Genomic DNA, 15,114 nt, shown 5'->3' with positions numbered 1-15,114 from the left:
TGTTAAAAAAAAAATGTGAAAATTGAAAAAAAAAATGAAATTGTAAAAAATTGATTAAAAATGACATTGAAAATATTGCAAAGATATTTTTTAAATTGCTTAAATTGGAAAAAGTTTGCAAAAATTAAAAATTGAAATCACAAATATTGCCAAAATAAAAAAATGAAAATGGAAAAAAAATGAAATTATAAAATGTTTGATTTTTTAAAAAACTAAAATTTAAAATATTGCAAAAAAAATTGCTGATTTTGTAAAAAGTTTCAAAAAGTAAAAAAAATCTAATATGGCTTACGTTTCAAAAAATTGCTTAAATTGTAGAAATGTTTGCAAAATTAAAAAAAAAAGAAATGTGAAATATTTGCAAAAATTATGAGATTTTTTGAAAGAATGATATTATTTATAGTCAATGTCTTCAACCATCAGTACCCTATATAAGAAATCAAAAATTCTTGATTTCAATAATATTTTTAAAGCTACAAGGAGCCACTGCAGAGGAGTCAAAGGGCCACATGAGGCTCCAGAGCCACAGGTTGAACACCCCTGCTCTAACGTTATGCTTTTACTTTTCCCTTAAATCCTCCATCCTGACTGAATCAAACATGAGAAACTGGTTTTCAATCGTTTGGTTTTTAATGGTAGAAAAAAATTATATACAGAAAAAGGAAACAAAACCGTAAAAAACAGATGGAATTGTTACTTTTCACAAAAAGTGCAAATGTCTAATTTGATCGTTTTCTCTATTGAGATTTGTGTTTTAATTCTGAAACTTTCAGTTTAGAAAGTTTGATTTTGAAACTTGGACTCTGAAGGATCCGGGACGTCTGCTACACTCGTACGTAGATCCTGGTGCACAACACGTCATTGGCTCCAAAGATCTGAAACGAGAAAGAGCAGGAAGCAGAATCTGGTTACCACGCTTTAGAAACACTTGTCATCTGGGATCTCCTCAAACTCCTGACATTTTATCAAACTTTCACTTGAGCAAAAAGAAAATCTGAAAAACATTTTGGTTGCTGCATTTGGGTTTACAAACTGTTCAAAAACAAACTGGTCATTCATTTTTGGATTTCTTCAGTTTTCACCTGGATAAATCGGATGTTTTAGTAAAGTTCAGACTTAAACTTTAGGCTCTGGTCGACTGGAGTGAACTTTGTGATCCTTCTTTACAAAGCACAGGCTCAGATCCTCAACAAGTTTTTCCCACAATGAAAAGTCTGTCTCCTAAAAGCCTCAGAGGTGACGTCTTTCATTAATGACTTTTTGTAGAGTCACATAAAATCTGTTTAGACTTGACCCATTCATTTCAATGGGCTGTTTCTCAATAGTACAGCGTTAGCTGCAGGCAACGTTGACATGAAATCTTATTTTTAAAAAAAAGTTATTTTTTAAAGTTTTTACACTTTTTATGGCGTGCATTGTAAACTGTTGAGGCCATCTGTAATATTGTTTGTTTTTCTTTATTTCATCCATTCTTTAAATTAACGAAAAGGAGCAGAAAGAAGAAAAACTTTTATGGTATCTGTCCCTTCCCTCACAAAAATTATCAAAAAAACACCTGATCAAGCAAAAACAAAAACAAGGCCAGCATGCCTTTAGCTTAGCAAAAACTGTTTTTACAGAACATTATCCATTATCCCTGAATTTTAAAAAAATTAGTTAAAATAAATAACTACCCCTCAAAAAATTTCTATTATTTTTTTTTTTTTTTTCATTTTGGAAAAAAAATCTTTATGATGTTTTGATCTATTTCAAGAAAAATAAAACACAACATTTTTCTTTCTACCTGGCATCACTATGCCTGCCATAGAGCAGGGGCTCGCAGTTCTTTTCAGGTGAGACATTTTTCCCGAGACCCCTCATTATCCTAACATTGATTAGCATATCAATGCTATTTAATGTTTTGTGCAACAGTAGAGTTAAGCTACATTTATACTTTCTAAGAAATGCATTTTGTAAACTTTGAGAAAATGTTAACTTCAATATTAAAACTCCAACTTGAGGCAGTGGTGTGCACAGAGGGTGGGGGTGAGGTGCCCTCGGCCCAGAAGCCGAAAAGTGTACCAAAGTGGCGTCCAGGTTGCAAAACACCCTTAACAGCCCTTGTAGGTGGTTAAAATATGATAAACTGCTTTTCTTTTCACCCCTGCCCTTCAAAAAGTCTGTGCACGCCACTGCATCAAGGTGTTTATGGTTTTGAGTTTTTTTCTTGTGTTGCAAACTCTAAACTGAAAGACCGTCACAATCACATGAGAATTGATCTCATGGAAAAACTAAAAGCTGATTTTATTGGTGCAACAGATCCCAATTTGTTGATATGCTTTTCCAATGACATAGCACACTTTTACATTTGTTTTTATTAGTGCTGGGCAAGTTAACACATTAATTTCTTGTTAACCCATCAATCTGTTTACGCCGTTGAATATTTTATTGCACGTTAGTGCATGTTGCTCACATGCTTTTCTTTTGTAAATGTCTGTCGCTGACCGGAAGTGAAATTGGCGGAAAAACACGATGAATAACCAAAACAAGCATGGAGAAGAGGGGCATTACGGCTATATTTTTCATCCATCGCCAGTGTTATCATAAAGTCAGCTCGTCTACCGTCGTCAGACTACGACTTGGAGTTTGACGGTTGTCCTTACCGGTTTGAGCCTGAGTACACGGACGAGGAGCTCCATGAAAGACGGATGCAGAGGGAGAGAGACGAAGAGCTGGCTCAAGAACAACAAACAGGAGCACGTCCACGACTCAATGCTAACTGGTGGTGCGCTTGTGGACAGTGTTCGCCTATGGCAACAGAAGAGGAGTGTGTTTGTGATAACGATGGATAGCGATGGATGAAAAAATATAGCTGAAATGAGCGATTTTGCAGAGATTATGTCCCGCGCTGAAGCTCCCTTGCCGTGGCCCCCGCTAAGTGCGGCTAAAATCAGCTGGATCTAAATAACTTCTGAAGGACTCTGAGCTGCACAATGTTTGTCTGAGTGAGTATATGAGCATGCACACACCTATAAATAAGATCCAGGTGTCCAAAAAACCAGAGTTGCCCTTTAAAGGCGCTCGCCGCTTAGTGTATCAGTCTGCACACAACGTGTCAGATATAAACAAAAGCAGGTAGTCTGCCAGGACGAAGAGACACGATGAGAACTAGAGCCTTATTTAGCGGTGTTTTTGTGTGAAAGTAACGCGCTGAAAATTCTCTAAATAAAGCGTGAATGCAGACCCATATCAGAGTTTTTCAGTGGGAGTCCGTTTATTTGTGTTTTTGGTCAAGTAAAATATGACCCCGTCTGAGTGCAGAGGAAACCAGCAGAGGAGCAGGGAGGGGGTGTTTGGTGTGAGCGCCCTGGGCTTCTGCTGCACAAAATCACTGCTGTAGGGGTAATTTCTGCCCTAAACCTTGTGATAGGACCCAACTTGTTCCATCCCAGAGTATCACTTTAACGCCCTGACAGTGGAAATAAGCTTTAATTTTATATTTACATTTTGTAAATTTGATTTGCACTAAATATGTGATTTAACTATTACTGTATAACAAGTACTGATTTAGTGTTTGCATGACAGATGTTATGGCACTTTCACGATGCGATTAATTATGATTAATCAGGGAAATCATGCGATTAATTACGATTAAAAGTTTTAATTGTTGCCCAGCCCTAGTTTTTATATTTTTCCGTGGACCCCCAAGCTGTGGTTCACAGCCCCCTGGGGGTCCATGGAAACACTGCCATGGAGGGTTAAAATATTTTGGGAACTTTTGTGACTTTATCCAGAGACGACACCGTCCAGCGAACAGAGCAGGGAAGGAGCAGAAAGTTGGTTTGGTTTGATAACTTCTCCTACATTTCTGCTACTTTGCTCTGAGTGTCCTATTTCTACATCTGTCACCTTCTGAAACCGTCACAGTAGATGACACACATACACAGTGGATGCTACAGACCTGAAAAAGACGACTGTTGTTTTAAACATGGCCAAAAAATAAAGATTCAAAGGTTTTCATCTGCATTTTTTTACATCTTGAAGGAGGAAGTAGAGAGGAGGTGTTTTCTCTTCAAACCCGAGGCCCGGCTCATGTTTACTTTCTCCATCAGCATGAGAGGAAACAGCGTCTCTGTTAGTGAGTGTGTATCATATCAGTTTGATATTTTGTTGCTATGGAAACCGATCACTCCCATCCCTCCCCTGAGCTCACTGACCTCCCTCCTCAGATCTGATCAATCCTTCAGAGTAAACAGAAAAATTCACATAAAGTGAAGAGCGGCGGCGGCGGCCAGCGGCTCTCAGGGGGAGATGGATGGATGAGGAGCGTAATGAAGACGGCGTGTGGTCGACCGCTGACGTTAACGACCGCTGGGAGAGGAGGAGGAGGAGCTTTTACTTAGCCTCATATTCCTCTTCACATTTGAGCCAGTGATCATTGATTCCTGGAGATGAATGAAGTCCTGGACCGGCTGCGTCTTATTGAGATGGTGTGTGGGGGTCTGGGTCTGTGTGAGTCCTCCTGGGGCTTTAATTGGTCTCATTGATCACGGTGTACAGAGATGCCAGTGGACCCTGGTGGTGCCTCCTCGTAATGTCTCCCTCGGCATCGCGCCGGGTGCCAGATGGAGTCGTCTGGCTCCATTTTTCACAGCGACTCTGGTTCCCCCTCCTTCCTGCTCACGGCCCGGGGTAATGATGATGTGTGGCGCAGCAGCGAGCCGTAACGCCGCGCCCCAGGGACCCCCATAAATCTCTGGACTGGGACACATCCACCCGTGTCCCCGAGCGCCCAGTGATTCCTCTGCCCCTGTTTTAATATCACTTCCTGTCACGGCTGTTTCTTACGGAGGCAGCTGTGACAGTGGACGGCGTTTAGGCAGTTAGGGGAGGAAATGAAATCTGAAATCAAAAACTCCTCAGGTCTCAGTTCAATAGACCAATGAGTTTTTCACAAAGCTTTCCCAAACATCCTGCTTTTATTTAAAACTTTACAAAAACCAAAAACCTTCAGGGTCAATCTGTGTTTACACGGAAACACAGAGGGACTGAAAACGCTGTAGTGAGCATGCCAGGCCTGTAGGTGGCGCTGTAACTGTCTTGATCATCTGGTGTGTTGGTGAATGCTCAGAGCAGAAGTGGAGCAACAGATGCTCATTTTGCTAAAGACAGTCACAGATTCAGCAGATTGAGCAGCACAAGCTCAACACGGGAGATCACCACCATCCTAACAACGGGACTGATGGACTGTTGGATGCTCGAAGCGAAGCGTGACGTCAGCGTTTACACTGAAAATGGCGGCTTACTGTCAACACGGCAAAGGTGTCAGCAGCGTTTCAGAAAAATCCCACTCTGGAGGCCGTTTTAAAAGTTTGCGTCGTAGGTCGACTAAGGCCATGTCCACGGGCATCTGGAAAACAACATATATATTTATGCGTTTCATCCTTTCGTCCAGTGGCGGCTGCTGGTCAGTCAAGAAAGGGAAGCCCATTTTTTTCCAGCCTACATCATAAATTTGTTTTTTTATTTAAACGTAAATCCTACCCTCCGTGCCAGCTTGTTACCAGCTGTAGCTGCTTATTGGTGAAAAGAGAGAGAGTCTTTAAACACAACGCTCGTCGTTTTTAAGAAAGGTAAACTCACTGGGGATCGATAAAACCTCTGGATCAGTCCAGAACAACTGACTGTAAAACTCAGAAGATGCTCCGGTGGAGGGTTATACTTCAAGATCTCTGACTGGCTCATTTCACTGTCAATCAAAAAGGGATTCAGCCTCAGACAGATCATCCAATCATCATGCAGAAGCCCAGCGTCCAGGCCAGCCCACTGCCTCATAGACCCCCAGAGACGCTGAGCGTCCGATGGGCGGGACAAAGCCCAGCGTTTATCCAATGACCGTCCAGTTTCCACAGTGGAACAACCCACTCTACGCTTCCCCGCTGAAGTCAGAAGACGCTCAGCGTCCGACTGTGTTAAAGCGCTGAGACGCTGCGGGGATGAATGAGAAGGAGGTGGAGCCAGTTACCTGTGATAGGAGCTGATTCTGAACTAAAGATGAAGGAATTCTAGCTCAGATTTTATCAATGAAATGTTCACACAGCAGAACATATCAACACTTTTTAGGGACATTTTAGGGGAAGCTGAGCTTCTCTTGCAGTCTTAGAGCAATCACCACTAGTGTGGACATGGTCTAACATGGCTGTTTCTATATTAAGAGGCCGAAACCCAATCATCCTAAAACCGTTGAGTGCAGTTCCTAGATCGTGAGCTTTAACTTTGAAACACTCACAGCTTGTCATCCATCAGTCCATCAGTCCATCAGTCCAGTCCAAACTGAGGACCGTCCTCCACTTAACACACAGGATGAAAAGCTCAGCTCAGGGTTTGAGGCATCATAAGAAACGAAAGAAATCCCTTTAGACCGGATTTTAAGACGAGCTGCTGATGCTCACAGAGCAGGAGGAGGATCTGCTAAGGTATCACAGCGTGGATCAAGACGTGGAGTTACGAGGGAGGAAGACAAAGACTTCAGACTGGACTGGAAAGAAAACCAGAGAGATGTGGACCTCCAAAGAGTCCAGAACAAAAACCAAACTACACCAGTCGAGGACTTGGTCGAGTCAGGTCGCTGTGGGATGCTTCAGGTCCCAGTCTGGGACTGTGAATCTCCCCAAGGTTGAAGGAATCATGAAAAAAGACTCCAGAAAACCTGTAAGGGGGCTGAGCTGAAGACCAGGGACCAGGCTAGACGAGCATCAGACCTGGAGAGATCAGCCAAAGACAAACAAGCTGGGGTTCCTCAGGGGACGTGTCTGGGACGTGTTGCAAACCCCAACAAACTGCAGACTGATCAGCTGATCAGGACACACAGCTAGCTGTTAGCATCAGGGGGGTCAGAGGATTTGACCTCGATCCGTTCCTCCTCCTCTTCATCGCTCAGATCTTAAAGTCTTCCTCATGGACGTGGAGCAGAGGGAGGCGCGTCTAATCGAAGGATGTCTCATCAGAGTTTCCTGTAAAGCTGCTTCTTTCTCACCGATGATTAAACCTCACATGCCGATCAGATTACAGCTTCATCACGCCAACACACACACTCACACACACACACACACCCTTATCTTGAATAAAAACACATTTGTTCCTCTTCAAAGCTCCTCTTTATGTCCAGATCACAGCCCCTCTGAAATACTTCCCTGATTGCCTCTCTGCAGAGCACCGAACACAAAGAGGAGATCTTCATCAAAGCAGAGCCGCGTCTTTCTTTCTCTCTCCGTCCATCTGGGCCATAAACTCCAGCAGGTCCAGATGTTTACAGTAAAACATGCGCCGCCTTTGAAACCCTGAAACGGACAGAAACTGGAGTGTTTCTGATGGATGCAAGATCACGAAGAGCTGCGGCACGGAGACGAGGTGATAATTTATTTTCCCTCAGGGACTCTGACGCTGTTTCTGCAGAATAACAGTTGAAAACAGCTTTTTGTGTGTGATAGTCTTTCCTTTAATGTAATCACCTGTAGTTTTTTCTCTGTTGAGGCCAGATCCAAACCCTCAGTTTGCAAAACAACAAACCAGGAGAACTGTGATGATATATTCAAGGAGCCGCTGGAGATCATCACATTTTCTGGGAACGACGCAGCAATTTGGATAAATATTGACCAGATCATTTTACAAGCTCACATCTGGTGTCACCGCCCAGATCTGACAGCTCCATCCAGCATCTGGTTAGTCTGGTTTCTGCCTCTGCCATGAACTCAGCTCTGGGAAACAACCCTGGTTTTCTTTTTGGTCAAGTGTTACTCATCCAAAGCTAGCTTAAAGTTGGTAAATATGAACATTTAAACTATGATTAAATACTCAGAAATTAGAGCTGAGACTAAATTCCTGTTTGACTGTTAAATTTACAGTTACAACTAAACGTGCTCAATAACTCACCAAGATCAGCACAGCTCAGATTCAAATGTGCTCTCTAGCGCCACCTAAGCACACTAAAACAGCTCTCAATGACAGTAGGAATGTCGTACAGAGATCAAACTAACGTTGAAATGTTTGTCTCATTGAGATGCACAAATAATATAATGACAACACTGACCTATCTCAACCAGGAACCTGGCAATTTGCCTTTCAAAATAAAATCTGGCCACATTTTGGGCCTTAAACAAAGGTTATCTACTCCTAGGCCATAAATGGTATCTGCTTGAAATTTACTCAGATGACAGAGTGGACCCTGTTTTACAAAATCTATATAGGAATTTGTTGTTTCTCAAACAGTTTTTGAATGACGAGCCCTCAAAGTTGGTGATCCCCAAAGAAGCTCTTTCAACTCCCCCTATTAGAATGAATGGGAGGGGAGGATCCAGCTCCACACAAGCTGCAGCAGTTAGGCCTCTACATTGAAAAAGGAAAACTGACTTGTCTCAAACAGGAATCTGGCACTTTGCCTCTTTAAAACAAAATCTGGCCAAATTTTGGGCCTTAAACAAAAGTTATCTACTCCTAGGCCATAAATGGTATCAGCTTGATTTTCACTCAGATGACAGAGTGTAGCCTGTTTTACAAAATCTATGTAGGAATTTGTTGTTTCTTAAACAGTTTTTGAATGACAAGCCCTCAAAGTTGGTGATCCCCAAAGAAGCTCTTTCAACTCCCACCGATTAGAATGAATGGGAGAGGAGGATCCAGCTCCACACAGGCCACAGCAGTTAGGCCTCTACATTAAAAAAGGAAAAGTGACCTATCTCAAACAGGAAGCCAGCAATTTGCCTTTTCAAATAAAATCCAGCCAAATTTTGGGCCTCAAACAAAAGTTATCTCTTCCTAGGCCATAAATGGTTTTGGCTTGAAATCCGCTCAGATGACAGAGTAGACCCTGCTTTACAAAACCTATGTAGGAATTTGTTTTGTCTCAAACGGTTTTCAAATGATGAGCCCTCAAAGTCGGTGAGCCCCAGAGAAGCTCTTTCAACTCCCGCTATTAGAATGAATGGGAAAGGAGGATCCAGCTCCACACAAGCTACAGCAGTTAGGCCTCTGCACATTAAAAAAGGAAAAGAGACCTATCTCAAACAGGAAGCCAGTATTTTGCCTTTTGAAACAAAATCTGGCCAAATTTTGGGCCTCAAACAAAAGTTATCTTCTCCTAGGCCATAAATGCTATCAGCTTGAAATTCACTCAGATGACAGAGTGGACCCTGTTTTTCAAAACCTATGTAGGAATTTGTTGTTTCTCAAACAGTTTTCAAATGACAAGCCCTCAAAGTCAGTGAAGCCCAAAGAAGCTCTTTCAGCTCCCTCCATTAGAATGAATGGGAGGGGAGGATCCAGCTCCACACAAGCTGCAGCAGTTAGGCCTCTACACAAGAAAAGTAAAAGTGGTGCAGCTTTAAAAATGACGGACGGATTCCTGACAAAATTTACTACAAAAATATCTGATTTTTAGAGAGATTTGGTCAAAATTGTGGCATACATGAGGAGACGTTTCAACTACGGGCGGTGAAACCTGCAAGCTAAATTTCTGATTGGTCCATCCATTGCAGTGATTTTATTGGCCATGTTTAAGACTGCAGATGGATGTTGTCATGTTTTAATTCTTCATCGTGTGTTTTTCATTACTGATTAACGAACTATTGGAGGAGACTTTGGTCAGATGGGCTGACGAGGAGGTGCTGGGACTGAACTCCATTTGTACAAAGGAAGGTCCAAAACAACAAAGTTTATGCCAAGAGTTTGAGTCAACTGGCCGAGCTCAACATCTCTACGGTTAAAATGATCACGTGGTACGACCTGCTGGATGCCCCTCAGGACATGGTTGAACAAGAACGATGCAGTGGCCTTACCTGAGGTCATGGTGGAAGACCCAGATACAGAAGTAAATAACTTGATAAAATGAGCCAGGGTTTAATAGTTAAGTCCAAACTAGGGGGAAGTTTTCGTGCGGAGAAAATGGAGAAACACATTTCCTGAACTGTCAGATTGAGATAACGCATCCAGAGCTGAGTGTTTTGTCTGACTCTGTCTCCTCGGCCAATCCTCTGTTTCCTTACTGGCACAGAGAGAAGCACAGAGCGGCCCCTGTGGTTTCAGACAGCCATCTCCAAATGTGACGCCTCACTTTACAAACATCCAAACATCTGCTCATCGATCCGCTGAGACTTCTCATGAAAATGGGAGTCATTGTTTGGACCCCGGTCTTCAGGTGGGGTTTGAGCAGCTGGGAGCTTCAGGATCTCAAAACAAAGTTTGTTTCTGGAAAGAGAAACCAGACGATCCCGGAGTAACCTGGTCTGTAACCTTGGTTAACTCAGACCTCCAGCTCCTCTTCACCTCCTCCTCCTCATTCACAGTAAACCGAAGCGACTACTCACCAGGATGAGTTCGTCCCCTTGGAGTTCCCTGCTCCAGAACGTCTCTGGGCCGTTCCCGCTCAGTAAAGTCTGCTTGCAGTAAATCTTGTTTTCTGTCTCCCATGTGGCCAAACTCTGTGGAAAAGAGGAGTTAATGAGCTTTCTGATATTTACAGCCTCACTTTTGACCAAACAGCCGGTGAACAGAGACGTGAAGAGTCCGGAGATCAGAGTGTTAATCTTTTCGTTCCAGGGAGTTCACGTCTGAGTTCACCTCCTCTTTTTTTTTTTCTGGAAACCAGTGTGATTGGTTTTATTGCATTTTAAACGCGCTCTCTGCGGACACTTCCTCATAAATTCAGTAAAATAAAAGACCCAGAGGGATATTTCTCCTGTTTTATGGACGAAGTTCAGTGAACTTGTCAAGAGGAATGATACCTCGCCCGTTTAGTTTTATGTTATCTGTTTCTCTGGGGTCACTTTGTTGATTAAAGATGCTTTTTTATGGCTTTCAGATGAAGACGTCACTGTTTCTGGAGGCTGAGGATCTGTGGTTTTAGATGGGACCATTGAACCAGGTTTAGGGTTAGGGTTGCTGTGGCGTTTGGCCTGTTGTCCATCATATCTACCTTACACTTCCTCCCGTCCACCGTCTCCTCGTTGAACTCCTCTCCGATCAGGAAGTTGATCTCTGTGGTGCGGACCGTGGTCGAGGTCTTGATATAGAAGTGCTCGCCGTTCTGCTTTATCTCCACGTGAGGTTTGGACGCTGCCGCCACAGCTACCTTCCTCAGCATGGCGTTCACACCTGGAAACACACAGATCTACCTGTGAGCAAAGTGTTTGAGAAGTTTACTTCCTGTTGGAGTTTCTCATCATCTGTTTTTAGGATTGACGGTGTAGCTGTGGTTTTGATCAAAGTCTGACAACATGACATTTTTCCAGTTTGACTCAGTTATAATCCTTCAACAGTCCCAGGACAAATGACGTGTAACCTGCTTTTCTTTAATTCTCTCTGATTGACGCAGCCTTTAAAAATCACTGTAGTGTAAACTAAAGATAGCTGAGAAAGATATTCTCTCTCTTTTTCTCAATTTTTTGGAGTTTTACTTTTCTTTTTAAGTTTTCTTTTTTGTTTTTGTTTTCTTTTGTTTCTTGCAGTTTTTTGTTTTGTTTTCTTTTTTGCTGCTTTGTTTGTTTTCTTTTCTTTTTATGTTTTTTTGTTTTCTTTTTTGCTGTTTGTTTTGTTTGCTTTTGATTTTGCTATTTTTTGTTTTCTTTTGGTTGTTTCTTTTTTTTATTTTTGTTCTTTCTGAGTTTTGAGTTTTGTTTTTTCCTTTTTCTTTTCTCTTCTTTTTGTTTTGGTTTTATTTAACTTTATGTTTTTGTTCTGATGTTTGTTTCGTTTTTGTTGTGTTTTTGTTTTGTTTGTTTATTTCCTTTTTATTAGCTTTGTTTTTCTTATGTTTTTTTGTTTTCTTTTGCTTTTTTTGTGTTTTCTATTTTGCTTTTGTTTTCTTTTGTTTTGTTTCTTCTGGTTCCATTTTTCTGTTTTGTTTCTTTTGTTTCTTTTGTTTTTGCAGTTTTGTTTATTTTTTTCTTTTTTTTTGCTATTTTGATTTATTTTTGTTTTCTTTTCTTTTGTTTTTTTTTGGTTGTTTAGTTCTACTTTTCTTTTTGTTTGTTTTTTGTTTTGTTTTTGGTCTGTTTTACTTTGTTTATGTTTTTTACATTTGTTTTGTTTTTCTTATGTTTTTCATTTTGCTTTGCTTTGCTTTTGTTTCCCTTTTTTGTTGTGTTTGTTTATTTTGTTTTTATTTTTCCTTGATTTTGTTATTTTTTAGTTTTCTTTTCCCTCGTTTTTCTTTTCTTTTCTTTTAGTTTTTTTATTGTAATTTTTTTCTTTTGTTTTGGTTTTTTTTTTGTTATTTTTTGGACGTTGGGGTCAGTTTTTTAGTTATTATTTTCATTCATTTTTTGATTAATTTATTTAAACTTGACATCCATGTAAATCCACATCAATAGAAGTTGTAGTTTTTTTAATTGCTCCCATGGAACAGCTTCTGTGTTTGGTTGGATCTAGGTTGGAGCAGGATCCTGAGGATGGAGGTCTGGTACAGAGGGTGGTCTGGGCTGCCTCTGGCTCAGCGTGTTAAGAGCGTCTACCTGGCTTTCAGGTAGGGCAGACAGTAGTAAAGGGTTACATGTCACAATGACCTGATGGGGAAAATACTTTTTGCCTCAGATCATTTTGAGCTCATCGTCTTTGATCGTCTGACTGAGATCTCTCCTCACGTTGTCCGTCAGCCCGCAGCGCCCTGAGGCTGCTGGGTAGATTCTTAATTCCTGAGCTGAAACTTGATTTATTTACAGGAGGAAAGCATCAAAGAGGAGCTGCCACAGAGAAAACGAATCTCCTCTCAGCTGTCAGGTGCAGATATTAAATCATATTCTGGTTTGTTTTCTTATTAACGGCTCTTCCTCCAGCAGCTGTGACTGAGATGTTATCAGCAGATGCTGCGAACACGGAGGCTGAGGTGACAGGGCGATGAGAGGGAGGAATGCTGCTGGTTGGAGCTTTGTTTAGCTCTGCTGTACGTCCTGACGGATTCATGATGGAAAAAACCTCCAGCCTCTGAGGCCGCTCTGATCTGCCCTCCCTGAAGTCCAGCTCCAACAAAGCATGAGTTCATCGTCTCCTCCTTTAATTAAAACCAGTTGTTGTTGTCCACTCTGGATCAAACATTTCTGCTGTCAAATTTTTGTCTTGCAGCCACATTTTTACAAGATTATGAATCTGAACAGCAGTAAAATCCTGTGGCTCAATAAAATCAGAGTTGGACTCTCTGGATTGTTGGAAAGAGGATGGAAACATCTGATTCAGTCACATTTTAATGGAGCTTCACTTTTTCAAACTGTTTCACAAGTGAGAAACATTTAAAGTCACTTTTTTAACCTTTCTCATGTCACAGAGAAAAGACTTCGCTCACTCAAACACTCAGATCCTCACAGAAACAAAGAGTTAATCATCCTCACCCAAAGCTCTCAGCAGCTCCTCAAAATTCTCGCTGCTCTTCATTTTCCAGGTGCCTTCGAAGTTCGGCATGTCTGCGTCTGACGGTGCGTCCGGCGTCTCCTCCTGTCGTCTCCTCCTGTCGTCTGCTCCTCTCTGCTCCTCTCTGCGGACTCCCTCTGCTGTCGACCAGCCCCTTTCTCCTCCCTGTGATCAGTGATCCACACAGCAGAGCCGACCTCCTTTATCTCTGCCCCCTCACACACACACACACACACACACACACACACACACACACACTCATGTCCACACACCCTTTCTTTAATGTTTCACTTTTATTAGTTAAACTGTGTTGTATCCTATCGGTGTTTAATTGTAAATCAAATTGGATGTTTTTCCCTCATGTTTTTAAAGAAACCGGTTCATCCTGGTTTATGGATCAGGATCCAGCCTCAGGATGTTTTCTGCTTCTTGTTTTCACCATTTCACACATTTTTTGGTCCACCACATGATAATTAAAAGCACCCACAGCTCAGGGACTCTTTCCTCTGGGACGATCATCTGAATCTTGAATTTAAACTATGCTCCCAATTTTTTTTCTTGTCAATTTGGCAGAAAAAAACTGAAACATTGGAGAAAATAATGAAACAGAATTCTGGTGCTGGGTGTCTCTACGCTTGAAATGACGAAACAAAAATGAAGAGTCTTAAAAAAGTGATGGGAACCTTCATGGATACCGGCCAAATTTGATCAGCAGCACCAGGTACCGATTCATGTAAAATCAAACAGTGTCATGTAAAATCAAACCCGCCCTCCCCGCCCAAAGTTGAAGAGCCATCACTGCTCTGTTTTTGGCTGTAAACAGCCACATAGCTCCATGCTCAAGCTTCCCATCTCAGAAGAAGACAGACTAAGTGTCTAGAGTTCATTTATCAGGAAATGTTCCAGCTACACTCAGTAAAACTGAGCATGTGTGTGCTAGTCACTTCACGGCCGACTGCTTTTCCAACTTTGGACAGTCCAACAGAGGGCTAGCCAATAGACTGGTCCTGAATCCAGGCGCATTACCAACCATCCTCCAACAAACCTGGGACCCTGGAAATGTGAGTATTTTAAATGCTGTGTGCTGTGGAGCAGATGGAAGAGCTTTTCCTCAGTGTCCCCCCTGTCTCTGTGTTAGCTTCAGGATGCTAACTTTAGCTGCAGTTAGCCTGTTGTTGTAGCCTGTAATGTTACGGTAAACGAGCTTCTCTGTTTTCTAAACACTGTAGATCTACTGTTTTCAGGTTTATTTGACATGTTTAAAGCTAAGTGTACAAACATGTTGTGTTTATCATCCGTTTCAGATCATGTAACATGTTCCTGCCCTTCAACCTTTAAGACATGGAGAGAGTTTTTTAAGGTAAGAAATTGTTCCTATTTTCTGTAAACTGCTTAAAGAAACCTCTTTTGAAGACCCGGGTAAAGAAAAAAAGCCTCTGAATCTCTCTGAGTTTGTGTTTAATGGCTCTCTGTTTCCTTTATGGGCTAAAATTGACTTTTTTAGAGTCAAAATAAAAATAAGTTCATGGTTAAATTATGAAAAAATGCTTTTTTTTCTAATCTCTAAATTTTGGCCTGAGCTGAAGGAAAATCACAACACAATCTGTTCATAGGGGCTCCTGTAATTTCTGTGTGATTTGGCTCTTCTACCTATAAACACCCCTACACACACACACACACACACACACACACACACACACACACACACACACACACACACACACACACACACACACACAC

At 41.6% G+C, this 15,114-nt stretch overlaps 1 protein-coding gene across 1 annotated transcript; it reads right to left on the bottom strand.

Moving 5' to 3' along the window:
- Positions 1 to 631: 631 nt before the first annotated feature.
- On the bottom strand, positions 632 to 13,503 carry LOC141788056 (cellular retinoic acid-binding protein 1). The gene is made up of 4 exons (XM_074666875.1): positions 13,356 to 13,503; positions 10,949 to 11,127; positions 10,341 to 10,454; positions 632 to 875 (listed from the first exon to the last, which is right to left on the bottom strand). Exons 1-4 carry the CDS (start codon positions 13,423 to 13,425, stop codon positions 825 to 827), a joined length of 414 nt encoding a protein of 137 aa, XP_074522976.1. The 5' UTR covers positions 13,426 to 13,503; the 3' UTR covers positions 632 to 824.
- Positions 13,504 to 15,114: the final 1,611 nt, after the last annotated feature.

This window comes from Halichoeres trimaculatus, unplaced genomic scaffold, assembly GCF_033239565.1.
Source record: "Halichoeres trimaculatus isolate MK-OKI-2021-1 unplaced genomic scaffold, fHalTri1.1 fHalTri1_scaffold_3, whole genome shotgun sequence".
In the NCBI taxonomy this organism is placed as follows: Eukaryota; Metazoa; Chordata; class Actinopteri; order Labriformes; family Labridae; genus Halichoeres; species Halichoeres trimaculatus.
This window is presented reverse-complemented; position numbering and strand designations above follow the sequence as displayed.

Coding starts and splice junctions, on each gene's coding strand:
- LOC141788056 (XM_074666875.1), bottom strand. CDS start 13,425: ATGCCGAACTTCGAAGGCACCTGGAAAATGAAGAGCAGCGAGAATTTT. Junction 11,128..13,355: donor GGAGCTGCTGAGAGCTTTGG/GTGAGGATGATT, acceptor GTGTGTTTCCAG/GTGTGAACGCCATGCTGAGG. Junction 876..10,340: donor AAGGGGACGAACTCATCCTG/GTGAGTAGTCGC, acceptor TTCTCGTTTCAG/ATCTTTGGAGCCAATGACGT.